Below are 27952 nucleotides of genomic sequence, written 5' to 3'. Positions count from 1 at the left end.
AAAAAAACCTCAACAATAAAATCCTGGTTTAATGCAGTATTTCCTAAGTATGGCTAAAATCTGCTGGTGATTGATATGCTCACCTTTCCATACTCATAAGGGCATCTAAAACTTTCCTGTCCCTAAGTGAATACTTCAGTATGTCTGTCTTGCATATGGAGACTGGGGTAGAAACTACAGATACATTTCCAGCAGCTCTGTGTAACTAGCCTAGGTATCAGTGTGGGGCCAGTGATGTGCGGTAGACTTCAGTGTCATGAAGTGCATCCTTTGTGAAGAAAATGTTTTCTATATTTTGGCTACTCCATCCCATAAAACTTTTTTGGGGTTTGTTTGTTTTTTAACAAAATCTTTGTTTCTTAATGATGCCGTGGAAGTTTTTGTCTGGTGTATGAATAGTATGCAGGTGTACGATCGGATATTTTCATTAATTTGTGGTTAAATGCATTTATGCTAGTTCTTTTGTGTGTCTAGGTCTCCAGTTTTGAAGCCATTTTTCTTCTATTATCCCAAAAGCAATGTTCAGGTAAGCGCCTACTCTGATCTTTTGAAGTAATTTGAAAGATGCTGTCGACACTGGCATTTTTTTTGTGACTTTAAGTCTTAAATCTGCAAAGTATTCTTGTAACTTTTATTAAACACTTCCCTAGAGGCTAATGTTACTCATACAGAACACTTTACAACAGTTGAAAGTGGCAACCTTGCATGTTAGTTGCTGTGAATTGTGAAGTATCTTGCATCAAAACTGAACATCTCTTTTCAGGGTCCTGGAATTGTAGGTTTGAATTATTTTACTGCATTTGCAAAGAGTGCTTATGAAACATACATTTCTTGGGAGTTAAAGGGCCCTATTTAAAGAGGGTATTTACAGTTGATCATTTATCTTGTTAACCTGGACACATCTTCTGTATTTTTAGGGTGTCTGTATTTTGCATGTGTTGCTAATGGAGGGAAGTAAAATCAGTGAATCTCTTCTAATTCACATAGGTTTTACTACAGAGAATTGGACCCTTCCCTATCTATGGAAGTAGGATTAGTAATTTCTGCTCTTGCCTATACTGCAAAACCTGGAAAATTATGAAAGCCTGTGCAACTATTGTGATGAGTATGATGGAGGAGCCTGTAAATAAGATCTATCCCTGTGGTCCTGTTCACTTCATAGCAGTCTCCTTTCAGTCTGAGAAATTATGGTTCAGATAACTAGGCGGTCCTAGGTGAAAAATTACAGTGTGAGATGGAACATTGAACTACAGCCATACTTCTTTTCCACTGTTCACGTACCCCTGTCTTGATTGAAATCCTCAAGGTAAACATGAGGAAACTGGTTTTACTGAAAATGTAAAATGTTTGGATTTATAAATATTGGAATCGGCTTTTCTGAATGCCATCAGGTACTTAATTTATCCTTTGGAGACTGCAGACAAAACTGCGTATATGCCTTTCTTTTTCCAGTGCCCTTGTTAAGTCTTGTAGCTGTTGCATGTATCTTGTGCCAAGGCATCCTGATAATGGTGCTTCTCACTCAGTAAGAGCTTTCTGTCTAATCCACCAACAAGAAAGTGGCCAAAGGCCAGAATGTTGGTCTGTGTCAGACCGCAGGTTTTGTGACAGGCTTAGGGTGGTGACGGGAAGCCGTAGAAGCACAGGAAGCAAGTGAAAAGGTGGGGGGAAGAGGGGAGGAACAAGTGAAAACCAGTTGATTAAAGAAAAAAAAAACCAACAAAAATCTCCACCTCAAGCAAACAAAAAACCCCAAAACAAACAAAAAAAACCCACCAAAAACCCAAGAAACCCAACCAAACTTAAAACAATTATCACTAATCAATTTAAGTGTTCTGAACATTTCAGGAAAGGACTGTTTCATATCCATACAGTGGTTGGCACAAATGTGCCCAGACATTGCATTTTCCTTTGAGTAGTACTGTGCATTAGTGGGAAATAATTTAAGAATCATTTTACGGAGGAGATGCTATTTAGTTATTAAAACTAAGTCCATAAACAGTGCATAGTGAAAAAGCATTAAACAGAAACACCTCAGCTTGTCTATTAAAGAAGTTCAAGTACTTACTGTTGTAACTTGCTTTACATGAATGGCTTGTCTTTGCCAAGTCTCATATGCGGTTATTATTTTAATGGAAGTTTAGCCTATCATTCTTTTGTTCATCAAATGAAATGTAACCTTACTAATTATCACTGTGTTCCAGACTTCGTAAAATGCTGTTGAGTTCAGTTATCTAATTTGGCAGGGAAGGAAAGGAGTGTCTCATCTACTCTTTTCCATACAGAAAATCAAAATCTCTGCTCTGTAGAGCTAATCTGATGAGTGCATGGGTACACTGTTGACAAAATGTCACGTGACCATCACTGTTGTACTGCAGTAATATTAAAGGTTATGTAACATTGGGGTGTAAGTAATTCAAGTCCTTAATTCAAAGTTACAGCCATGTATTAACAGCAGTGGCCTAGCTAGAGGTTAGAGAGTACATAAGGTATGAATTAACTGCTTTTCTAGATTGGAAGCTCGGGTACAAAGAGCCTACTTGCTCTAGTTCAGCATCTGACCTAAACCCAAAAGCAGTCCATAAGGAGATTTGCAGATATGTTAATACTACCACAGTGGGTTCTTTTGTTTTCTGTTTGATAACACCATTCTGAGTGTCAGATTGGTTTCAATATCTTGTTTGTTGTTCTCGCTGCTTTTATGCAATTGTCCCAGTTTTATCAGATCACCAGTGGTTTTACAACAGTTATTTCCCATGTGTGGTTTCTCATGTTTAAAAAGTAACCTAAAACTTTCCTCAGGGAAAAGAATTCCAGCAAATCTACTGATTCAGCTTTTCTGGAGGAATAAATCAATAAATTTTAAATCTTCTTCTTGCATAACCATTGGAGGCCTTTGTCACTGTTAGCTGTTCGCTAAGAACAATCCTAAAGAGGGCTGAGTAGCATTATCTTGCATTTGCTGACAACTGAGCACTGATAACTGCTGCAGCTAAGTTGGTGTATAGTTTTGTTGTGGCAGTGTAACCTGATTGTATGTCTGACTCTTTAGTACTGGGAGTCCTCCAGTACAGATGAAATGGATGCAGTTAATACCTCTACGTGTTTGTGCTATATGATTTATCCGGATAAACTTTGCTTACATCTTAAGTGAATAATTTGATCAGCTAATGAAATAGAATACTTGACTATGTTATGTTTTCAGATACCTTTGGGGCAGGGGATAGGAAGAGCTCATCTTTTTCTTAACATAACCCCCAAATATCCAGTATTACTTTTTTTTTTTTTTAATATATTATTTCAAGATGAATAAAGGATCCAGGCAGAATTCCAGAATTAATACAGACAGTGATGTTAAGAAGAAAAGGGGGTTATATCATGGAAGAGCTGGGAGCTTTCAGGTTTTGGGATCCAACTGTCAAGAGCTGTGACACAAAATTCCATGCAGTGCTGCAGTATATAGAGGAAGACAGAAAGAAAGACTCTGTCTTCTTTTAAAACATACCTAACTAGATAGAGCATTTCTTTGATTTTTATGTTTTTTGCCCTACATGAAGATTCCTTTTATGTTTATAATGGATCATTATTGTTATTGTGACTTTTTAAAAAAGAACAACAGAATCTTATCTGTAAAGCTGTTACTGAAATGTGCCAGACCAGTACTTAATCAGAAATATACTTTATGTATATGTTTCACTGAATTTCTAATTCAATGGTTTGAAAATGGGTATTTTTTTCCAGGTCAGCCTATTTCTAAATGGGCAGCATGTTGAGACGTTTGAGGAGGATCTTACCTTTACATCAGATGAGGTTGTTTCATTTGATCCACCTGAGATTAGCACTGAATTGAAAGGTATGTTTGTCTTTGTCCTGGAAAATCACATGCTAGATTTTGTCTGTGAAATATATTTTACCTTTTTATATTTTTAAGTCCATTGTAAAATACTTAAGCAAAAGATGTTAGCATCACACAGTATAAAATGAATTTTAGACTGTAGCAGGTTTTTAAGTTGTTATTAAAAAAGCCTAAGCCTTAGACACAACTGAAGATGGTTGGAATGATGATTTTAAATTGAAACATGGTTTCAAAGTATACTGCAATATTACTTTGTTAATCCTGGAAATAGTTAGGTTTACCTTACATCAAAATAGATGTGTTCAGAATGGAGGGCAGACTTAAGAATGCTTAACATTTAGGTAGTTAAAACTTGGCCCTTCTCGATATGGCAGCCTTCACAAAATGCAGAAGAATGGGATCAACCTGGAACTGGTGACTTCTAAAGAAAACACACAAGGCTAATGATCCAGCATTTTTGCTAAGGTGACTACAATGCTGAATATTGGAGAAACACAAATCTATTAGGCTTCCCATTGCCTTCTTATTGTTGGAGAAAACTTTCCGAGGTGCCTGACATGAGCATTTAAGTACTGAATTCTTCAGTCTTCATTCAAGCAAACTGCACTTTTGAGGGACAGCAGAGCTCCTCTGGTTGTTTCCCCCGAGAAGGACCTCTAAACTTTTGCCCTTAGTTGTAAATAGAAAAGTTTTCTTTTTGTGACTAAATACTTACCTACTTCTGTGGCTTAAGGCCATGGACAGCATGGATGAGAAATAGACAAATGGGTTGCACTGTAAAAGGAGTAGCTTCTGCTAAAACATTTTCTGTCAGCATTTATTAAGGAGGGAAGTAGTTTCATGGTTATCTCAAGTGTGAGGGACTGTTAGTTGTCTTTGAATAGATAAGAAAAATATGTGAAAATGGATTTCAAAAATGCTGCTGGATGTGGTTCTGGAAGGGTGGAATTTGAATTCACCATTTGCCCTAGCTTTGGAGGGAATTCTTTATGTCGATTTGTTTAAGATGTTTATTAAATGAAAACAATTTCCTGATAAACAGATCATGAAAGATAAATCAATTAGGGTAATAATGAGAACACCAGAACACTGCCTTGAACTGGTTTTGTTTAAAGAGAGACTGTCAAAGACTGTCTGTGTAAAATGTCTGATGGAGAAAAGAGTTCTACAGCTTATACAGTTTAAACACTGTCATACTTTAGCCTTTGAAGAAGGACTGCATTTCTTCTTTAGGGGTGTATTGAATGAATTTATTAAAAATAATGTGTTTTCTGTGGTGTGTGAAGTGTGGTAGTCTTCTCCAAAATTAACAGTGAGCTTTAGCTGGACTTTTTCAGATTCTCTCACAATGGAGATGGTTAATCAAAAGTAATATTCCCCAATTAAATAAATACAATCTTTAATACTTTCTGAGAAGTTTCATGGCATGTTTCTGGTTGAAGTTGTGACAGAGCAGGAAGGCTGTTGCTTCTCTGCTCCAAATGTTCCCCCTACTGGTGTCTGAGAGCAGAGAGAGGGAAGAGCTGCTACTTCTGTGCAGAAGGATCAGGAAACGGCAGGAGGGGGTCAAAGAGGAAGGCAACTGAGGGATGGGAAGTCTGAAACGAGGCAGGAGTATAGATGAGTCCTATCAGCAAACAACTGAAACTCGGTGGCAAAGTGATCACTTCATCTCTTGCTTTGGGAAACAGAAATCAAATGGTGACAGCCTACTAATCTTAGTTATTTCAAGAGGTCTGTGCGGTGTAACTTAACCATCAACCTTCACATATAAACTCTTCTGCATTTGGGCAGGAGTGGGTTTGCTTTTTTGATGTATTGATGACAATTGATAAAAATACCTAATATGAATTCTGTTCAATGAAACACAACAATCTTTATGTTCCTAAAGGTTTGAAATTCCAATTTCAGACATCAGGTTAAAAAAATAAGGTTGGCTTCCTCTAGCGCATTTATGACCTTTTCTTAGATAATACTAAGATATTTACAAAATTAATAATTTGAAAAAGAAATCTTGAATTTCTTCTATGCAGCTGAATTAGTAACTGTTATAAGTGGCTGTGAAAGTCAGCTACACCTGGTGTCTTTAAAAGGTATTTTAAATTGTGACCGTTCTCTACAGACACTGTCAGAATAAACAGACCTTACACAATTATCAGGATGGTAACAACTACATGTGCTTTCCACCTGCACTGGAAGCAGAGAGATTTAAGGGGACCTAAGTTGTAACCTAGTCAAGAAATGACAGGAAGCTGCTACGCCTCCTTCAGAGATACCACATCGCTAAGATCAAGATGAATTTTCATATTCAAAGGTGGTGGAAGAGATGATGCCTGGCACAGCATTCAGCTGTAAAAAAGATAATAGGGATTTGGGAGATGGCACAAGAGGGATCGATTTTGTAGTTTTAGCTGTCAGCCTCACCTCTTGTTCTCTAGATGTTCCTGCGGGAAGAAAGCTTTAGAGAAATGTTTTCGGGAATACTACAAACAATGCAGAAAGTATACACTTAAAATGACAGTTACTACTTAAAAATGTCCTATTATTTGCAGCTGTCATTAAATGTATTCATTTTTATGTTGTATAGATCTGCCAAGTGGTCCACATACTTACCGCTTAGAAGATCTTGCCTATACTAGAAGTGGAGGCAAAGGCAACTCTGCAAACATAGGTATTTTTCTTGCTTTCTGAACTGATGTAAGATTTTCACATAAGTTTTAGTATCAAGGCTGTTCTTTTGTAAATCTCTCGCATCACTTGATTTTTGTGGGGTATTTTTAATTGTCTCTGCTGAAACAACAAATATATATAAAAAAAGGATTTTAGTAATGAAATACCAGTAGTTTTATGTTCAGTGGTTGTTGAAATCTAAGGTTCTAAGAAATAATACTTGAATGTCATGAAAAAAAAATACATGCAAAGAAAAATCTGCAAAGTTAAGAAATTAAGTTAAAAAATGCCTTTTTAAGGTTTCCTTTACATGTCACTTGCTACTCCTTCGCAGATATATTGTGTCATGTAGTCTCTTGGTTGTTCGATTGTTTGTAATATTTCCATACATGAATTTTGTGACATATATATGGCTAAAATACCAACAGTGTTTGGAAATACCAGTTATTCTTGCATGTAAGAGAGTGGTTTTATTATACTGTTAATCCAAGTGGTTTATTTAAGTGTGCATCTCTCTACCTTCATGTGCTGCTTCTTGCATTGTTTAATAATTCCTTCTATTCCTTACTTCTGCATGCAACAATTGGCTCTCTTACTTGTTGGAAGATGAGAGCGTATGGTGTTCAAAGCTCGGTATGAATTAAAGGTGCGTTTGGGGGTTAATTTGCTGTCACGCTAAAAATGATGAATTTTATTCATTTATATTTAAGGATATAGTTTTTTATTCCTTGCTTGTGAAACTGGTTTTGGGGTTAATGAATGGATTATTATTGTTTATTATTGTTTATTGTTATTAATAATTATTCTTCATTATTTCCTTTTTTCTTTTTCTTTACTCGTGGTTGGCCACTGTTGCAATATAGCATTGCCAGATTATGAATGATGCATAGCTAATAGACTTCCTCAGATATAAAGACACTACTGCTTTATTAAGGAACAGCAATAACAACAACAAACTTGACCTTGAAGATTAATTTGGCTTCAAAGTCCACAGAGAAAAAGATTCTTGTGACACCAGTCTGCTTTCCTGATCCTGCTGTGGAGCCTCAGCTTCAGCATAAAGTTAACCTGAAGCTTATGAAAGCGTATTAGCAGCAATAAAACTGTAACTTCTCACACATCAGGATTTCATGCTTAGGAGGGGGGCAAGGACCAAACCTTCAGTCACTGATGGTTCCTTGTTACGGTTAATTGCAGTTACTTGTCCAAGTCTTGCAAACATTTTAGTGGAAGAGAACTGCCTGTGGGTTGTTTGTTGTGTGTCAGTGTTGTTCTTCAGGTGTCTTTTCAGTGGCAGGAACTGCAGCCAGAAAAAGTCCAACAGTCACAGTGTGGGAGCGTTCTTTCATGTCATGCTCCACACTACCTCTACAGATAGAGGGAAAACTGTCATATTGTTGTGTTTTATTCAAGAGCTCATTATAGAGGATCCATATGTACGATTTCAGTTAAAAGGAGGATCACAGATCGGTTTTGAAAGTATAAATACAAATTGGTTTTAACAACCCCTGTTCTAACTAGCACCAGTTATACCCAACAGGTGTGATAGCACGGCATCCCCTTTACTATCCATACCTAAAGAAAACTTTAACTGCTCAATCCCTGAAGAACTACTTCCAACACCTTTTTGAGCAAGAAAAACCTGAAGAAGAACTAGTAACAAGGTGAGTAGCTTGTTAGCATAAATAGTGCAAACATGGGTACTGTCTTCAGTATTTTTTTTTTTGCCATTTCAAATAGTAACTTAAACTATAGTCATTAAAAAAGGAACATGAGCTTGGGCCTCTCCTGAAACTGGACAAAGGCAGTTTAGTGAAGGTATTTAAATTCCCAGAATTAACGTACTAGTGTTGGGGCTATTTTTTTGTTCTGTTCCAGTACAGAATGTCTCTACCAGATAAAAATAACTTAACGTCCTCTGAGAAATTTAGCTCTCCATTGTTCCTTAACCATTTCAAGACTGCAGGAGCCTTAGTAAATTGAAGCTTCCCAAGACTCAGCCACTGCAGAACTGGCAGCTTGAAATCCCCAAAATCCTATCACAGCCATCAGACACATGCCTCATCCTGTGAAGTTCACTTACTTGAGAGAAAGTATTCCTTTGAGTACCACACTCTGACCCATTTTTTTGCAATACATACCAAGCCAGAATTTAATGGAAAAAACCCCAAATGCACAGCTAATTTCCCTGTTTAAAATATGAAAGAGAATACATTGCAAACAGGGCACTTGTACCTTGTATTCATCTACAAAACAATATTGTCTGCCAGCAGACAGCATATGTAACATTTTTGGTTTCCTAATATCTTCACCTGATGCTCAGGGTCCTTCCTGAGCAAATGAGACATACACTGTTATTGTAGGATGTTGTAGGATAATGGGGCTCATTCTCCTAAGGATGTCCAATAAAACAGTGAACAGATTTTAAATCTTTTCCTCTTCAAAAAAACCCAAAAGCTTAATATTGCAACAAAACATTTAGTCTTCTAAAATATGTTTTGATAACAAAGTCAATTATTCTTCAAATGTGAAGATTCTGCCAAAATTACGTATTTCCATTGATAGCAGATAAACTGTTAAATGTCCTTTTGCTTACTCAAAGAGCTTGAGTCAGAAGGGTGCACCTCAGAGCTCAGGGAGAGCTTTGAGTTGTTTTAACCCCTGATCTTTGAGTTGTAAGTGCTGTTCTTTGTCTTCATAAGCGGCTCAGTGCAGATCTCACCCACTGTTTCGTAAGTGCTAACAAATCTATGTGTCTGATAAATTGTGATACTGAGAAATGTAATTGAATTTCCTCTGAAACAGCAGAGAAGGGAAGAGATCAAAAATGTCAAGCCTCTTAATGATACTTCTAGAAATTGATTCATTGTTGTTCCTTAATGTTGTTTATGTTCATAAATAAAAGTTTTAAGTTTGCTGTGTCTGGATGAAGCCAATTTATTTTGATTAATTAGATTATCTGTTCCTGGGTTTGGCTTCTTTTAATGATGTGATAATGGAGCTCTGTGAGTGAGTTGAAAAACTACTAGTAAATCCTTTTGTGGAAATATTTAGGATTATAAGGATTATGCTCATGTGCTTCAGATTGTATAGTTTCTTTTTAAATTAGTTTTTTATATTTTAGCTTTAACTGTCCTAAAAAGAGCTATCTTACTCTTTCATTTTCCTTCAATTATTTTATTAAAATTGAGTGGTTAAGAAATATATATTAGTTTTGCTACTAAAACCATACCAGCCATGGCTCTGCCTCTCTACAGAACCAGTTGCCTTTCATTGTTTCTCATTAAAACTGTTAAATAGGTGTACTGAACAGCTAAAAGGTGGGATTATTTTGATAGAGAACAGTGAAAGCTCCTAAACTTCCAGATTTTCAGGTAACATAGTAACAAAAGGTGGTCTTTCAACCCACTCACCCCCATACCCTAAAACCCCAAACCTATGTGATTGCTCCCCACCCTGTGTAGAGTGCATTTGTAAAAGATCTGATAATCTTAAAATATGGAATAAGAAACTTTTAATTTAGTGATACTAGGTTAGTCACTTAAGAAGGACAGTAAAAATATCCTCTGAGAATTTGCTGGCTTCATCTTCTGAAATACAGTTACCTTCTTTATGTTTTGAGCATCCCATTACTCAGAAATAAAAATGACAGATAATTTCTTCTTATGGGATATTTTTACTAAGAGCTGAAGAATGAGAAATGAGGGTACTGATGCTTCTAGATTGCCTTTTTTTTTTTTTTAAGTATATTTATTATTGGGGAGTAAAAATACCTTTCTGTAGTATATCTCATATGGAAGCACCTCTTTAAGCCTATGGACTCAGTTCTTGCTTTCCTCTGATGGAAGGAATTCTATCTTTTCCTTGGTTTAAATGACATTACTATTTCTATGCATTTTAACAGGAAGTTCACAGGGAAACCTGACTTTTTTGTATATGTACGGACAGCACTTTGAAGGAAGTAGTTAAGTAGGCACCCCATTGTGCATAAGAGCTCAGCTAGAACAGTGAATTTTCCTTGTTTTACTGGTTCCTGTCACAGACTTGGTATTCTTTGAAGGATTTATTTGTTTTCTGGGCTTTTTAAAAGGAGCTCTTAAAATTTTTGATTGAATTGTACAAGTAGATAGTATTTTCTTCCTTTAGATCTCAGTTAATTAAATTAAATTATAATGGGTACATGCATGTCAACAGTTTGGTTAATGTATTGTGTTAGGATGGTTATAGTGGTTTTTCTTTTTTTTTATTGTGGGAGTGTATTTATTGTGCAGAAATATTTTGGATGCTCAGATTCTTCAACCAGGACTTAAAATATTGAAAATGTTGATCTTTGTATATAATTTTGTAATCCTAGTTTTTAGCTAGAGGATCTTACTGTAAATATTTCCTCCAAGTACTTAAATGAATGTGCCATTCTGACGTTGAAAACAAAGATCTGTTGCTTGTGTTATATATTCCCTTTGCCAGAATGACTGCAGAAAGTGAAATGAAATTTTTCCACTCTTTCGTGTGCTTCTGCTGTTGTACACTCTTTTCTCTCATGATTTGTTTAAATGATTGATTTTCATGAAGCTTCTTTTGAGAGCTGAGGTATTAATTTCTGTAATACATATTCCGTAAGTCAAGTTCTTATGGAGAGATCTGCCAACTGTGAGATTGCTTGCTGCCTGGAAGTCTTCACTAGCTTTTCAGAGTAAGATTTACAGTATAGTATGGTAATACAGTATAGACCTCTAGTTTTCATAGTATATGGTTCTTGGTAATTTGCATTGAGTTTCTCGGTTGAAAATTTTGTGGGGTCTTCGATCCTGCTTTGTAGTTGATTATGCTGTTACATTTAGCAAATTATGTAAATGACTTATTGTGGAAATTGCTTTATTCCTTGTATTCCTGTTGTCTAGTAGAGCACTGTTAGATTAATCAAACTTTCCTGCCTTCTGACTGGATTTGCCTTTAAACATGATTGATAGTGTTTCCTGTCAACTAGTTTTGAAGGAAGGTCAGCCGAATGCTAACACCACTTTTCCTCTTAATAGTAACTAACAATTATAATACTAGAGTGTGGTAATGTTGGGGGTTGGAGTGGCTGCAGTGCTTGTCGCCAGAGTTGGTTTTCAAAACCCTTAAAATTCTCAAACACTGTAGCAAACAAACATGGTAAAATTCTCAAGCACTGTAATCAGCCTGGAGGAGAACAAAGATGTCAGAAAGAAGGAAGATGTAGGAAGATGTCTCCCCCATAGGCTGGATCTCCAAGGAGAAAAGGCAAAAGGCGTAATTATTAGCAGTTCCCAATAGATGACTGCTGAAGTACAGCGGTGACAGCAATGCTAACTACACATACCAGATTAGTTTCACGGCCAGCAACTCTATCATATTATAAACCCAGTGTTACAAAGTACAGCAGAATGATAATCTTAGGCCAGGCCCCAAAGATAACAAACATCACTCCAGGGAATGCATGCTGCATGTAAGGTATTATGTAATGCAACAGCTCTTGAGAGCAAGTAGATCAACACTGTGGCCAGTGACTATTAAACCGATGCAGTGAATGTTTATGATGTTTTGACACGCTCTGGTCAGATCTGTCATTATCTCAGCCGTTCGTGCCCCACGTTGGGCACCAAAAGGGACTATCGTGATAAGTGATGCACAGTTGCTCACCACCCACTGACTGATACACCCAGCCGAACCCGAGCAGCAATTGGTCCTTTTTGGGTGACTCCACCCCAGTTTATGTACTGGGCATGACGTGCTGTGGTATGGAATACCCCTTTGGCTAGTTTGGGTCAGGTGTCCTGTCTCTGCTTCCTCCTGGCTTCTTGTGCCCCTCCTCACTGGCAGAGCATGAGAGACTGAAAAGTACTTGATTCGAGCAAGCATTACTTAGCAAGAACTGAAACATGGGCTTGTTATCAGCGTTGTTCTCAGACTGAAACACAGCATTGCACCAGCTACATGGAAGAAAATTAACTCCATCCCAGTTAAAACCAGGACATAATGAAAGAGTACAAGGAACAGTGAAAACAGTGTCTTGCCTAGCAGGTAGGTGCAGACGTTCCACAACTACTGTTTGCAAGAGCATAGTGAGAACTGAAGTGTTTGGCGGAATCATCTCCTTCCAGGAGAGGTTTAGGTCATATGCCCAAGATACAAGGGTGGTGAATATCAGAAAGCTGTAATTTTTACAATGCTAAAAAGGAGCTGAAAAAGATTAACCTCAGAATGACAAAATCAGCAGTACAAGAGCACTGCACGAATCCCAGCTATTTCAGAGAGCAGGTTTGGAGGGATCCATCTTAAACTGATAAAGATCAGATAGATGACTAAAGAAAAATAGGTGGTGGTGGAGGAAGTGGGATTCAAATTGCAGCAGTCACACATCTGGAGACAGAGCAAGAACTGGATATAATCTTTCTCAGTTGTTCTTCATGTCACATTCTGATTAAATCCTTTTCCTATGGAAAAAAGGGAAAGCTATCAAGTCCTTAGACAAAGAAAATATTGGAGGAAAGCAAAAGCGAAGAAAAACAATAATACAAGGAAGATGACGAAACACTGAAAATCTGTGCAAATGGAAATATGCTGTAGATCTATTTATAGAATTTGAAATAACTTTGTTAGGAAACCGCAGAGCCATTTTTCCAACTTCTATGAAAGCTTCCAAATTGGAAATGCACCAGTCAAAAGCAAGGATGGAAAAATGCTTAGAGTGGCAATGGAACAGGAATATAGGTCTGTAACACTGAAATAAAATTTTATCTGAGCAAAGTACATGGCCGCAAGCAAGCATTGAAGTGTACCTGTACTTTTCATTTGCTATTATCTGTAGTTAAGGGTTCGATCTAGTGACTCATAGTTATTTCTCAGTAATAAAGGGGACACATTACCAAGGAGCTGGCGGCCTTTGTTGGCAAAAGTGAGTTCCAGGAATTAAGTAATTGTACTTTTCATTACAGAACTAGAAAATATTAACAATACTTCCCTCTGGGTGCTGTGTTCTCTGAGTTCATATTGGATCTTGACCCTCTTGTCTACGGAGCTTTCTGTATGGGCTTCAACTCTTGGGGGGGTTGGGGGGAAGAGTAGAAAGCCACCTCATGACAGATGAAGGCGTTCTGAACTTGAATAAGAGGAGAATAATTACTTTATGGTACTACTGTAAAACTATTACAGACTGTTGATTTGGAGTAAGGGGAAGGAACAAGAAGGGAGGGAAGATGATGGGTTCATTTTCGTTTAACTTTTAGGCTTGACTCAGTAGTGGGGTGCCATCAATAGCATGGAATTTTTGCATGCTGTCTTTTGCTTGGTGATGGGTGCAAATGTTTCTTACAAAATCTGAGAAGCAATGTGTGGATTTTATTTTACAGATACGAGTTGCCAGGAATCCATGGATTAAATTTTGTTCTGAAGAATTCCCTTGGTGGTGGTGGCATAGCATCTCTAAGAAGTGACCCACAGGCATGTATCAAAGCATTGATTTTAGTATTACCTTTAATACCTGTGTATTAAACAGTCTCTTTATAATCAACTTTTGAGCTGGAACTGTTAAGCTTTTGGCTTTAATTCTTTAGTTCCTTTTAATTTCCTGTTTATATACATTATCTACTTATGTTGTTTTCAAACCTTAAAAGAATTAGGGAAGTAGAAAGGTATTTAGAGTATTTGGTGAAAAGGATGTGTACAAGGAACTATTCAGAGAGTCTTTGAATCAGGTAAGCTTTTTACGGTGTGCTGCTGGTGCTTAGATGCACCAGCAAAATTAGTTTCTCAGGAAAGGCTGCCTTGTTCCGGAGAATGCAAAATTACTAGACAATTCTGATTAAATGTTTCCAAGTGTATACAGGAACCATTAACTGTACAAGAGCTCCTCAAGCTTAGCCTATATAGTTAAAGCACTGATAATTAATATAAATATGAAAGATAGAAATAGATGGATAGGCGATCTCTTTTGTTGATGATACGTGAATGCAAAACTATTTTTGCAAGCGTACAATTTCAGTGTTAAATATTTGAAACATCTAAACCTGAAGATGAGAGCTCTTAATGAGGCAATCCTGTAGCTACAGCAAAGCACAGTTCTGCCACCATAGGCTGAGAAATGCTTATGCCCACAAATAAATTCAGCATAGTCAAGACAACTGTTCGCAAAATAAGATGATGCTATGTATGAATCAGATAGCAGAACTGAACCCCAAATAAATTGATTTTAGTACTAGGTACCAAATAAGTTGAAGAAACCATTCAGTCTGTTCAGGTTTAGATGCTTGGAAATTCAGCTGTGTAGTTCTTATTTAGCTATACTGATTCACAAGTGAGAAAGCCAAATAAATGGAAAAGATAAATAGAAGTTTGGATAGCCTACAATCTAAGGCTTGAAAAAACTCACCCCAAATTTATGTAATAGTATATTTAGAGATAAGTATTCATAAAACCTACAAAACATACTGAATTCTCACCCTGACTATAGGAAAAATACCTTACTAAACCATTTTTATGAATTTAATTTACAGAGGTGGTATATTTAAGGTAGTAAAATGAAATGTTGGTTTTGTTTTTTTTCTTACAGGGCAAAGCACTTGGACAGATGCTGTTGGATTTCCAGATTAAAAATGTTCCTGATTTAAAATCACTGATAGAGTAACAGGTGTTTAATACATATGCTTTTAACACTGAGTGGTATCAAAACATGTTATAAACAAGAACTGGCTTCTTGAGATATTCTTTTTTCTTAAAGAGTAGAAATTGGTGACAGTTATCTCTCAGAGGCTTAGCTATATGCACAGATTAGCAAATGTTTTAAGTAATATGAGACTAATAGCTTGGTCTGTGACTGATAACATTTCCCGTCCAGATAATACATTGGATGAAGAATTAATTTATTTTCTGTAAAATAGAATTAATCAAATTGCAACATAACATTTAATAATAAGATAAACTTTGTTCAAAGATGGAAATTACATCCTGTTCAGTCCATTTCTCTTTTCCTTCTGTCAGTCTTTATTTGAAATTAAATGGACTGATCTAGTTGCAAGCCTATCAGCTGTTCTGTGCACAGAGTGAGGCTGGATAACGTGCTGTGCATTGCTGCAGAGTCAGCACGGTCTGGTACTGGGGAACAGCTTTCCCTGTGGGGCAATAAAGGAAAGTTATAATTGCTGTTGTTATATAGTGACTGGTAGTAAATGCCGACCTTTGATGGTGATCCACCAAACTTCCAGCACTTTGTCCAGCTAATGACAGGCTTCATTATTATATTTTACAATATCTCTTACTAGTTAATATGTTGATTGAAAGCACTGACTATTAAGAAATTGCAGATTTTAGTGTGGGATTAATTCTGAAGATGAGGAAAGGATAGTCTGCCTGCTTGTGCTCTCTTGTGATGGTGCCATCCTGGCAGGGAGGAAAGGGGTTGGGTGGCAGGGGGATACCTCGTTTTGTTTCAGGGCTGTTAAATCCTCATTTTGTGCAGCAGAATCCTGCCTGGATTAAGTTCATTTGGCTGTCATTTGCATTCCCTTTCCCACAGAAAGGTCTGCCTCCTGCTGTGAAGGAATAACATGCTGAATGTAGCATGCTCCATCTCTCTTCTGACTCCCAGCTATGACCTCCCCATCTCCCTTCCTACACAATATGACTAGCATGTTCAAATTAAAGTACTCCTAAACTACTTCACCTCATTAAGCAGAGACTTAAAAGTTCATATCATACTTCCTGGGACAGTATCAGGCTGGAAGTTCTGGCCCAACAACGATGTGTGTTTCTTCTGCAGAAGCCACAGAAATATTACTCCACATGTGCAGGTGTTACGTATTCAGAAATCAGTATATTCCTTTATTTTGGGGAGACTATTAATTGTTAGTGCTGACAAATGAGATAAAATTATGAAAGATATTTTAAATTGTCACCGAAATACCTGTCATCCCTAAATCTGTCTGTGCTACCCCTAATACTAATTTCCTAGCCTTCTGATTGCTAATGAGGACTATACAAGGAATTACTCCCAGCTTTTCTGTGGTTTTGTTCATTTGCATTGAAGATATCATAAATTAATGCTTTATCCAACTGAACATACTATTCTCTTAGCGAGTCATAAGTACGATCTATGTATACAGCATGATTCTGTCTAGTAAAAATGAGTCATTTCATTGCAGAAAAATATCCAGCTTAATAACCAGCATGCTGGTTTTATGTTTACAGTCCTTGTTTGTTAGAAAATTCTTGTTAATAATGTGGAAGCCTAACAAAACAGACAAAGGTATTGAGAGGAAATGAAAAAGTGGTAGACTTCAGTAGCAAGGATATCCTACAAGGATAAAAAGGCTACAGTAAGTACTTGTAGTTCACTCAATATGCTGCTAAAGTGACTCTGTAAATGTATATGCAATCATTTCTGAATAAAAGTGAACATTTATAAAGAACAGATTTGTTGCAGTCATTTATGTTGTTTCTTGTACTGGAAGAAGAGAGTGATACTTAGTTCAAAGGTTCTTTGTTTTGGGGTTGTTTCATTTGCCTGCAGTTTCATGCAGTCTTGCTAGGTCCCTTCTCCCTTCAGGTTTTATCTGTTCTGTCCCTGGTCTTTGTTAAATACAAAACCTGAAAAAGTAAGTGATACTATTTTCTGGAGAGCTGGTCATTTACAGCTCTACAATGGGAGCGGCAATTAGCTGAAAAGAACGGTACAGTTTTCAAATGGGTTAGATATGGGAATACAAAGGAGTTATTTTATCTCTGGAATCGCCCTTTTGGATGCTGTGAAACCATCCCTCACAAACATGCTTTCTGTCCCATTATTTCTTTCAGTGCAGCAGCTTAAACCAAGTGGGCATTGCTTTTCAGATACTTTTCTTGCAAATCACAGCCTCCAAAAATGCCTATCCAAGGATTTTGTTCTCCTTGACCTCCTTAACATGTTTTGAATTCATGAACCTATACTTGTTCCAGCAATCCCAGCTGACCTGAAAGCTGGTTAAAGCTGCACTTGTTTCTTAATCTACAGTAGAGGCTGAGGAATTGAGAAAGGTTTGGTAAAACATACATTGTGCTTGAACATGAGTGTGTACGTAGTCAGCATTGGTTTGACCTCAGTCGCTTAAAAGTGTTTTGCCTGCTTGTTAAACTAAGGCTGTTCCTCACATGGATGAGAATTTACCCTTTCAAGTGCCTTCTTTCCAGCTTTTTCTCTGCTGCATTAGCTGTGAGGGCAGGCTGAAGATAGTAGTGCCTAGTGTATAAAATAAGGTTCTATATAATATAAGTTTCAGTGCAGTGGAAACTGGCTTACATCTCTTATGTGGGATGTTTTCATGCTGTGGCTCATCCACTCTACAAAACAAAGGCTGCATTCTCTTACCTCTCACAACTTTCTTATTGCATCTCACCTAACTCTTCAGAGTAAATCATGGGGTTTATCATTATAAGTATTCTATAGCAGCTAACAGTCCAAGCAAATACTTTGTCAATGTTTGCTAGTATTTCAAAGTGATTTCCCCACTGCAATTTGTGTGTTAAAAGTACATAGCTTATTATACAAAAGTGACCCAAGATAAAGGATGTGCCAGGCAAAAGTGTATTTTCAGTAGAGCCAGCTCCAGTGAAGCCATTTTCCCACTAGAATAGGAGGGACCAGAGCAGAGGAAAAATATCTGTAAGTATACCTTTCAGATTTCACTTTGCATCATGGCAGTTTGAAAGTAATAGGACTGCAGCCCTTAAGGTTTGAAAGCAGAAAGTGTTGTGTTGCAGGTTGCCATTCAGGAATCTGAATGGCTTCATTCAGAAATGACTTCTTGTTTGAAGTGCTTTTCAGTCGGGGATGCTCACAACCATTGTGAGGTACTGGTGAGGCAGTATCTGAGTGGATTTCCCTTAGTGGGGATGTGTGTTGGCTGGAAAAGTGAGGCTGTACTGGAGACATGTCTGCTGCCCCTAACGCTTGTCTTGTCTGAGCCTGAGAATGAGTGAGTAGTCATGGGGGAGGGAGAGGAGGGTCTTTAGTGCCTCGGGTATGAGGAAATTACACTGCAGAACTGTCACAGCTCTCATCTTAGTCCTTTGAAACCCTCCCATGTAGTAAGAATCTGAGTCTCCTCCTCGTGGCAATTCCTCTTCTTTGGTTTCATCCTGATTTCCTTTCCGGATTTACTTGAAATGGACCCTAGTGTTTTGGGGATTAAAGCTAGCTGGCATTAAGGAGGCAAACAAAGGATGCCTCAAAGTAAAAGATCCCATTGGGAGCTGCCTGTGTTTGCCAGTTCAGCCGAATTCCTCTACCTTCCTTTGGGCTGGGGAGAGAAATCTGAACTGTAGAACTGAAGTATCTCTTAGCACCTATTTCAGCAACGCTCATCCAGGCACTCCCTTGACATCTTGGGGGTGGGTGTGTGGAGATGGCAGCCCAGGGCAGGACCAGTGCTTATCCTTGCAGGAAGGAGACAGGATCCTTTCTGTGCCAGGACTTTCTGTGGAGGCTTTGATAACCTTCTGGCTATGGCACAGTGCTCCAGTGCTGTGACCATTGCCAGATGGGTGAGACCTGTTACCATGATGAGGGGGTTTAATCTTTTCTTTTTCCCCTGTCCCTTAAAAATATGCACTAGTTTAAAATGAGAAACGCTCCCCTTCTCCCTCCCCCGCCTCTGTTTTTGTTTACTAGTAGCAAAAGCTTCAAACCTTCCAAATACATTTAAACATCTTGATTCTGAATGAAAGCAGCTCTCTCAATTATGCAATTATGCAGGCTGGTGGCTAATGCTCAGGGCTCTTACCAGCATCACAAGCCACATCTATAGTATTTTCTCTTTCATAAGTGACACAATTTGAAGTAGGGGGTTTGATTGAGGTGAGCCTCTGTTGCATAAAAGCTTGGCTGAGTCTCTCCAAAGAAAATCCCAGCTACCCGATCGCTCTGGTGAGAGGTGCTGGGGCTCTGGGCTGTATTCAACAACCAAACAAGAGGTTATGGCCAGTCTGTCATAGCAGATGAAGCAAGGTGAGGATAGCCTTCAGTCCTCTGGGAAGCTGCACTCTGCTGCAAGCAGGAGGAAACAGGAGGGCAACACCAGCCACGGGTTTTTGTTTGCAAGCAGTGAGGTAACCCATTTCCCTGAAATACTGTATTCACAAAGGTGTGTAAAACTTGCTTTGGGTCATTAATAAGCCTCATTTTCCCTGTGCACAAGATCCAGCCTGAAACCTTGGTTCGGTATCTATGGTAGTATGAAGCTCTCGCACTCTGGATCCTTCACATCCACTTTGCCTTTCTGCTCACACCAGAGCTGTACCCTGATGGAAAGGAAAAGGGATGGAGAACCTTTCTCTTCCTTTTCTAGTATGACCGAAGGGGGTCTACAGCTCGACAGCGGTCTAGGCACCTCGTTCGTGATCCACAGACTCTCGGGTTTAAAGTCACCGAGGAGATAAAAATGCTTGGTGGTCAATAGGGTTGCCTGGGAAAAGGAATAGGCTGTTCCACACCACCGCTTCCCTTCGCGCTGCCTGTTGGCACCGCGTGTCTTGCCTTGCCTGCCCGCCGGCGAGCAGACGCGGGGCGCTGGCAGCTCTGGGGCTGGCTTTGGGGTAAGGTGCTCCAACAAACCACTTCTCCGGCAGTGCTCCCACCCCCTACCCCTCTTACTCCGTGTTTCCCACGGGGCCGAGCGCTTCCCCTGCCGCCGAGCGGGGCTGTCTGCGGCACGAACAACAGCAGCGGGGATGCGGCCCCCTCCCTCCCGCCGTGCCACTCGCCGGGCCCTGTCATCTTCCAGGTAAGATGAATGTCTACCCCATCCATCATCCCACGGTCCCCGAGGGGGCGGGAATTCGAACCTCATCAGCCTGGGATGGGCTGGCTTTGTTGGCCTGACAGGGCCGCTCTTTTGTGGGCTCCGTTGCCAGGATTTAGCCATTTACATAATGGATCAGCGTGAAACAAAACGCGCGGGAATGCCTCTTCGCCTGTTCCCACTCTTTTTTCAGCCGGGCGAGTTAATTCGTGAATGTGGATTCCCTCTCTCCCTCGGAGACCTGTTTTCTTCCGAGGAAGAAAGGCGCGCTCCGAGGCCACCGCTCCGCTCCTCGCCCGCCGCCGAGTGAGCACCGCGGCAGTCCCCCGCCTCCCTCCCTTCCCCTCGCCACGCGGGGCTCAGCGGGGCGCTGCCTGGAGCCACTTGGGTCCCGTCAGCAGGGAAAGGTGAACGAGGCGGACCCAGTCCCGGGAGAGAGCCCGCCTCGGCGCTGCCCGGGCGGCTGAAGGTCGCTGAGCGCACTTTGTCTTGCCCTTCTCTACCTGGGCAGTACCGGGGGTTGCTGCAGGCGGCGGCCGGCCCCAGGGTCCACCGCGCCCCCCCCGAGAGCCGAGCCGGGACCGGACTGGGGGGTGAGCCGGGTGGGCTCCCCGGTGAAGCGTGGCGGCTCGTCGGGGCGGGCGCTCCCCGGTGGGCTGGCCCAGGCGCCCGCCCCGCCCCGGCCGGTAGCCTAGAAAAGCGGGTGCGGGCGGCGGGGGCTGCTCGGCGGCTGCCAGGGCTCCCCCCGCCGACCATGAAGAACCCGGTGCCTCAGGTAGCGTCGCTGCTGCTGGAGAAGCTGCTGCTCCTTGTCCACGTCCGGCCCCTGCCCTCGAGCTCCGGCGGGGAACCGCCGCCGGCCCCCACCTATTACGACACCAGCTGCTTCAAGCGGGGTGACCTGCTGGAGGTGCCCCGCACCCTTTTCATTCACTTCGGCATCTACCTGGGCGAGAACCGCGTTGCCCACTTGATGCCCGACATCCTGCCCGCCTTCACCGGCGATCGCCGGCAGATCCAGCAGGTAGTGACCAACAAGCGGCTCATCCTGGGCGTCATCACCAAGACAGCCAGCATCCGCGTGGACACGGTGGAGGACTTCGCCTACGGCGGCAGCATCCTCGTCAACCACATGGACCGCCTGTTCCAGGACCAGGTGCTGAGCAGCGAGGAGGCGGCCCGCCGGGCGGAGAAGCTGGTGGGCGCCACGGCCTACAGCCTGCTCTGGAACAACTGCGAGCACTTCGTCACCTACTGCCGATACGGGTCCCCCGTCAGTTTCCAGACCGACAAGGTATGGCCCGAGCGACCGCCGGGGAGGCGCGATCCGCGACGGCGCTCAGCTGCCTGCAGACGGGCGGCCGGGAGCGGCACGGCACGGCCCTTCCCGGCGGCGGTTGCCCCTCGGGCCCTCCGCTCCCCCAAACTAAGTGAGAGCCGGACCCCCAGGATGCTGCTCGGGGCCGTCCTCCCGGAGCAGGCGGCTCTGCTCGGCGGGGCGCTGCTCGGCGGGGCTCTGTTGGCTTCAGGTGCGAGAAGAGCAGAGAGGAATTCATAATACAATTACTGTGCTCTTAGAATGCTCGGAAGCAGCTCAGTGCTGCGGCCGGAGCCAAAGCCGGGCCCGCGGGAGAGCCGGGTGGCGACTGCCTGTTCTTAAGGGAAGGAGTGTGCATCTTCAGCTGTCCGGTTGAAGCTTTCCTCTTTAACCCTTATCTTTTCCTCTTTCTTTCTTTTTTCCAGTTCTGTGAGACTGTGAAGATGATTATTCGGGACCAGAGGAGCGTTCTTGCTTCAGTGCTGGTGGGATTAGCATCGATATTCTGCCTCGGTTTGGCACCCTCCACCACGCTGCCTACAATCTTCATTCCCTTCTTTCTGTGGATGGCTGGCTAACAGCCTTCCCAAAGGCTCACGGCCAGCACTTGTATATAGGATGTATACTACTGTATTTATGAAAGCACAGATTACTCATCATCATTGTGTAAAGTCTCCTAACCTTGTGTGCCACTTTTAAATACAACTTTGTCTAGAACACAGTGCACAAGGCAAAGCTTACTGTGTAAGCCAAATAATAGATTTCCTGAAAATCTCAGTTGGTACATTTTAACACACCTTCAAATCATGAAAAAGTAGGGTTATGATGCAGTTCTGCTCCTTGCCTTTCGCTGTAAGCGATTCTGGTAATATCCTTCATGTTCCTGAATTTCTTAGCTACATACCCAGGTGTCACAACTGTTACTAAAAATAGATGATGGAGTTCCACGAAGTGGACATTTAGAACAAACTGCTTACCTCTTCATTCAGTAGATATAGTGAGTATTCAGAAGTTACTGGCTCTGTCCCTAAAATACTCTTCGGTGGAGATACAAGTGAGTAAACTGACTCTTTTTGATAGCAAAGAAGAAAAACTAACCCTAGGTTGGGCTCTGGGTGCTGCAGAAGCATAGCTGGGACTAGCCGCAGTCATTTCCCTCTTAGGAAATGTTCACAAATCTCTCATTTACATTAATTGCATAAACACAACTCTTTAATTGGGTTCATGGTAAGGAAAGATGGCAATTCCTCAGCATTTTCCTTGCCACCGGGAGTGGTTAGTGTGGCTAAGAGAAATGGTGACAGAGGGCTTGAGGGGGTACAGGAAGAAGCTAGAATGCTTTATGACAGCCAGTAACATACAGACATCAGAAATTTCCAGCGTTGCAGGGCACATGGTAGGGAGGAAGAGGACAGAGGCCAATTTAGTCCCTACCTTCCCTCGGTCACGGGACCCATGTGAGCACCGTAAAGCATCCAACATCACTGAAGCATCTTCTCTGGTAGCTTTATTGTCATTTTGGACATTGCCTTAAAACAAATGCCTCTTGGTGAAAGATGACGTCTTTCTATACTCATCTCTTGCAAATAAGTATTCACTTTCAAGCCATCAGCTGGAGTTTCATCCTTTCTGTTTATTGAGAATGTGTACTGTTGGATTTGAAATTAGGTTAATCTGTTTGAATGCTAAAAACCTTTGCTAATTTACTTCTTAGCAATGTGTTGATGTATGCAGAGAAGTTGATGAGCTTCTGTATTGTCTTCCGTGTGACACATGTACTTACATATTAATGTGCCGTGCCTGTCTTCCTTTCTAATCAAAGGCAAATACGGCGGTGTCTTCACCAAGGACTGAACCTGAGATTTGCTTCTTTCTGTGGGCAATGCTCAGTATCTTGTCATCAGCTCTGCTACTGAAGTGGCCGCTTTCCCCATTTTTAGAGACTCACTTTAAGTGTGCTATAAACCTCCTTCCTTTCCCCTAGACCTTACAGCTGCTTGAAGATGGGATTCTTGGAACTGTGAGTCTACTTGGCTGCTCTCTAACCATCTTTCTTCTGGCTTCTCCACTATAACTGACAAAGAATGTAAAGACTGGGGTGAAATTCCAGGCTCATAGGAAGCAGCAGCCTGACTGCTGCTGCAACCAGCCAAGAGGGGATTTCAGCCCAGCGTTCGGTGCACATTCAGCCTGCAGTCCAGCTTCATGGTGCTGGGTACCAATTTCTGTTGGATCCTTGTAAACAACTTCTGCTCTACTTTCAAAGATTGCAATGCTCAGTGTAACTGTTTTTGGTAAACTTCTAAAATTAAGGTGTTTTTTAATTAACATGAATTGCTTTTTCATAGTGTATGCATTAGTAATATTTACATAAATTCCAGTGTTTTTTTTTTTACTTGCTGTGTATAAGGTATGAACTGTAGTCATTATTGTAATTATATAAATAGAATTTATTCATTTCAAAACATCTGCCGGCCTCTTGAAATCAAGTATAATGCTATAGCATTACTCTAACATATCCCAGTAGGGCACTGAACAGTCCATTAACATGCAGCTACATGGTGTCCAATTACAGGTGGGCTTTTCTTTTCCCCTTTGTTTACTTGGGATTTATAAGAATTCCAGTAATTCTTATGATTCGCTTATACAATAAACAGTGGGGTCATGACCACTAACCAAATCACAAGTGAGATTTCTGGAAGGCAAAGAAATGTTCCTGCTTTAACTTCAGTATCTAAGGACCTTGCATACTGTGTTCAGTTCTGGGCCCCTCACTAGAAGAGAAATATTGAGGTGCTGGAGCAAGTCCAGAGAAGGACAACAAAGCTAGTGAAGGCCTTGGAGCACAAGTCTTAGGGGGAGTGGCTGAGGGAACTGGGTGTGTTTAGTTTGGAGAAGGACTGGGGGGACCTTATCACTCTCTACAACTACCTGAAAGGAGGCTGGAGTGAGGAGGTGGCTGGTCTCCCAAGTAACGAGTGATAGGACAAGAGGTAATGGCCTCAAGCTGCACAAGGGGAGGTTTAGTTGGATATTAGAAAATATTTCTTCACCAAAAGGGTGGTCAGGCATTGGAACAGGCTGCTCAGGGAAGAGGTAGAATCACTGTCCCCAGAAGTGTTCAGAAAGTGTGTAGATAAGGCCCATAGTGACATGGTTTAGTGGTGAACTTGGCAGTCGTGGGATACTGGTTGGACTTGATCATCTTAAAGGTCTTTTCCAACCTAGTTGATTCCCTGATTCTAAGACAAATACTTTGCTAATGCTGTTGAGCAAAAAGCATCCAGATTAGACTGGGGGACTAAACTGGGATTTTCACAGGTGTCTATGAAAGAAATGAAAGCAGTTCCTTGCAGACTTCCAGCTGCATTAGTAGAGAATTTTCCTTCAATATGTAAACTTCTAAGCTTATGACATAATGTTTTACCGTATCCTTTCGTCAAAGTAATAATGTGGGTGTAGGAACAGAAGTTCAGTTGCATGTTCAGTTTTTCCTACTAGCTATAATTCTAGCAGAGATCTGGAAATTTTCTTACAGGTCAGGCATGAGTTGATTCAGTCATACTCTGAGGGGGAAAAACATGACTAGTAGGCATGAATTCTCATGTTCAGCTCAGCGTGTGGTGTTTGTGCTTTGAAATATTTTGGTAAATGTCAGTGTCGACTTTTTTTCTGTAACTATGTGAGTAAAAATAAGCACTTCTCCTAGGTGGAGCATTGCATTTCAGGAGTGAGCTCAACTGTGATGCCACTGAAATGAAGGAGCTAGTTATAGTATAATAAACACAGAAAACTGTGGAGCAGTTCAACTGTTTGGAAGTGTGTTTGCTTAGAAATGAAGTTGTTCATTAGTAACTAAGTGATGGTGATGAGGAGTGTAAGTCTAGAGCTGCAGCTTATTTTAGTGGTGGGGCTGTTTAGAAAAGCTGTGTGGTTAAGCCAGAATATGGAATGGAGGAGTGTAACAATCACCTCTGTGCCACTGGGAAAGGCAAGTAGTGAAGATATCAGGTTAAAAGGATAGATGTTTCACTTCAGGCTTTCCAAAGAAAACAAAAATAAAATGAGCATCCACAAGGCTTAAAATACTTTTACAAAACCTGTATTTAAAAGAAAAAAAGGAAAAAGAAATTTGCTAAATGAAGACATTAGAACAGTGAGCTTTCTGTTTGTATTAATTTTAGCTTGGAACATAAATGATTACTCATTTTGTGGTGAACTGTCATCTGCTGCTTGATTTCACCTTTGGGTCCTCCTGTGCTGAAGGAGAATTCTACATATAAATACCATTGAGGCTTTTAATGAAAACAAAATCATAGCAATACTTGTTAAAGTCTGAGGGGGTGGGGAAGAGGGAATTAAACTTGTGTGTGACTTGACATCATCCAGACAGGTTTCAGAAAGCAAGCTGCAGCAACAAATGTTAGAACTGTGATCTCTAGAAACGATATGGTGTTATATTATTTATTGCATGTTCTCACATTAAAGCATCAGACACCACTGAATGATACAGAACTGTACCATACAGTCATTAGTTAGCATCTCTTTATCCCCTGAACTTCCTTTAAAAGAAGTTCTCAGGTGACTCTAGGAGCCCTTTGCTGCTTATACTTTATAATAGTTTAGGACCTGACTCCTCTGAGCACTTAACCATCATGAATGGGCTTACTGATGGGAAGTGAAGACAAAAGCTTAGTAGTTCTGAGGCTTTACTGTAGTGCACCGCACTCTCCTGTGAGCCTTACAGAAATCTTTCAGAACACTGCTGGTAAAATAAACAATTTCTGCTGTAGGAATAAATCACTAGAAGTATTTGAGAGCTATTTTTTGGCATAATTTCCTAAAAATGTATTCTATGCTTGATTTTTGGGCTTAGCTTTGCTTCTGAAGTCAAGGGAACATATAGGAAATGGCCCTGAGTGCTCAGAGACTGTGGGAGAAGGGGGTAAGTGGGGTGATCTTTAGGAGACAAATAAGAATTACACTGATTGCAGTACTGCTGTTCTGCCTGTGACAAAACAGGTGATTTATATTTACTCTCTGTCTCCTAGGGTAGAAAGCTTTCTCTAAGATGTTCCGTATCTTCTTAATGTTTTCCCTGATTATAAGAGATATTTAGCCCTGTGACCTTGTTTTAATAGTTGCCTCTTCTCTATGAATTGGAAAAGAGTCTCTCTTGTGATAGTGTGATTTGGATTCCCTGCAACTATATCACACCTACAACTAGGTGCTTGGCCTGACAAGGCAGTGAAAGTGGGGGAAGGCAGATAATGTAGGTTTATGTTACTTGCAAGGGCAAGGCACACTAAGCTTTCTGAAGGACCAGGGAGTGAATGCTGTACCTCTCTAACTATTGCCCAGTTTCTCTTTTTTGAATTCTTTCCAGTTTCTATAACTGATGATGACAATGATCATCTCTGTTTTCTGGTAAGCTGTGAGACTTTGTTAATATTTGCATAAGGTTGTGGGTACCTTGAATTGGACATACCAAATAAACAGAATGGATGGTTATTTACCAGAAGGCAACCTCCCTGCCTGTGAAACCAGAGTTTTCCACGAGGCTCAGGAGGCATACTATTTTATGTAATTAAGAATACATGCAAATGAAGGGTTATGCTCTGCTAAACTTGCCAAGCCACCTTATCTTCTGCTTCTGCATAGTCTGAGACCTGGCTCAGATATGCACCTTGCTATTTTTCAGAAAGTGCCTGCACATTTCCATTCAGTACTGCACAGAAATACAGAAAGGAGTAGGTCTGCTACTGCCACACAGCAGGTAAAATGTCAGTAATTATTTCTAACCAAAAGGGAAGCAATGTGGGTGTGAAGATAATGAGAGGTCTCCTGCACCCCTGGTGGAAAAATAGCATTAAAGAGTAACTTCCGCTATTTCTGTTTGCAGACAAAGTTGTTGTAAGTGAATGCTCAGGGGGAGGGAGGCATGGTCTTTCAACCACTCTCACTGGGTCCGTCTAAAGGACCAACAGTGTCCTCCATCAGCAGCCTGGAGCCAAGGATGACTTGGTTGCCTCCAGAACCACAAACAGCACAACTGTGAAAAACATCATACTGCATTTAGCCCCAGGGAAAGAGGGCTGTTTGGTTCAGCACCACAGTATCACAGCTCTGTTGCTTCTAGAGCCTGAACTGATTATCAGCTTAGGATCCTGTCCTGTGCTGCAGTCATACCAGCTCATCTGAAGCAAGAGCTCTGAATCATGTAGGTATGCCCCTGGCTGTTTAAATTCCATCCCAAGACTTCTTTCATTCACAAGTTACTTTACACACATTCCAGCTCTGCTAGTTCCTGGGGAG

At 40.8% G+C, this 27952-nt stretch overlaps 2 protein-coding genes across 5 annotated transcripts in view; both read left to right on the top strand.

Moving 5' to 3' along the window:
* Positions 1–16955, top strand: part of LOC133223193 (uncharacterized) — a 58534-nt gene extending 41579 nt beyond the window's left edge. For 3 of the 4 annotated variants that reach the window (XM_061373705.1, XM_061373695.1, XM_061373686.1), the window contains 6 exons: positions 475–526; positions 3742–3853; positions 6444–6527; positions 8067–8190; positions 13900–13990; positions 15099–16955. In XM_061373705.1, coding sequence (XP_061229689.1) covers positions 475–526; positions 3742–3853; positions 6444–6527; positions 8067–8190; positions 13900–13990; positions 15099–15173 — 538 coding nt within the window. In that variant the 3' untranslated portion in view covers positions 15174–16955. Of the gene's footprint in view, positions 1–474; positions 527–3741; positions 3854–6443; positions 6528–7132; positions 7173–8066; positions 8191–13899; positions 13991–15098 lie in introns of those variants that run through there. The other variant, XM_061373709.1, reaches the window with a different exon arrangement.
* A 4007-nt stretch (positions 16956–20962) lies between these two features.
* Positions 20963–24106, top strand: LRAT (lecithin retinol acyltransferase). Its single transcript, XM_061373651.1, has 2 exons — positions 20963–21613; positions 22063–24106. Exons 1-2 carry the CDS (start codon positions 21074–21076, stop codon positions 22213–22215), a joined length of 693 nt encoding a protein of 230 aa, XP_061229635.1. The 5' UTR covers positions 20963–21073; the 3' UTR covers positions 22216–24106.
* The last annotated feature ends 3846 nt before the right edge of the window (positions 24107–27952 follow it).

The sequence above is a fragment of the Neopsephotus bourkii genome, unplaced genomic scaffold (genome assembly GCF_033783945.1).
Source record: "Neopsephotus bourkii isolate Nb327-2 ecotype Australia unplaced genomic scaffold, CSIRO-AGI_Nbou_v1 NB_168, whole genome shotgun sequence".
In the NCBI taxonomy this organism is placed as follows: domain Eukaryota; kingdom Metazoa; phylum Chordata; class Aves; order Psittaciformes; family Psittacidae; genus Neopsephotus; species Neopsephotus bourkii.
Note: the sequence above shows the minus strand (reverse complement) of the source record. Positions and strands in the feature narration are given on the sequence as shown.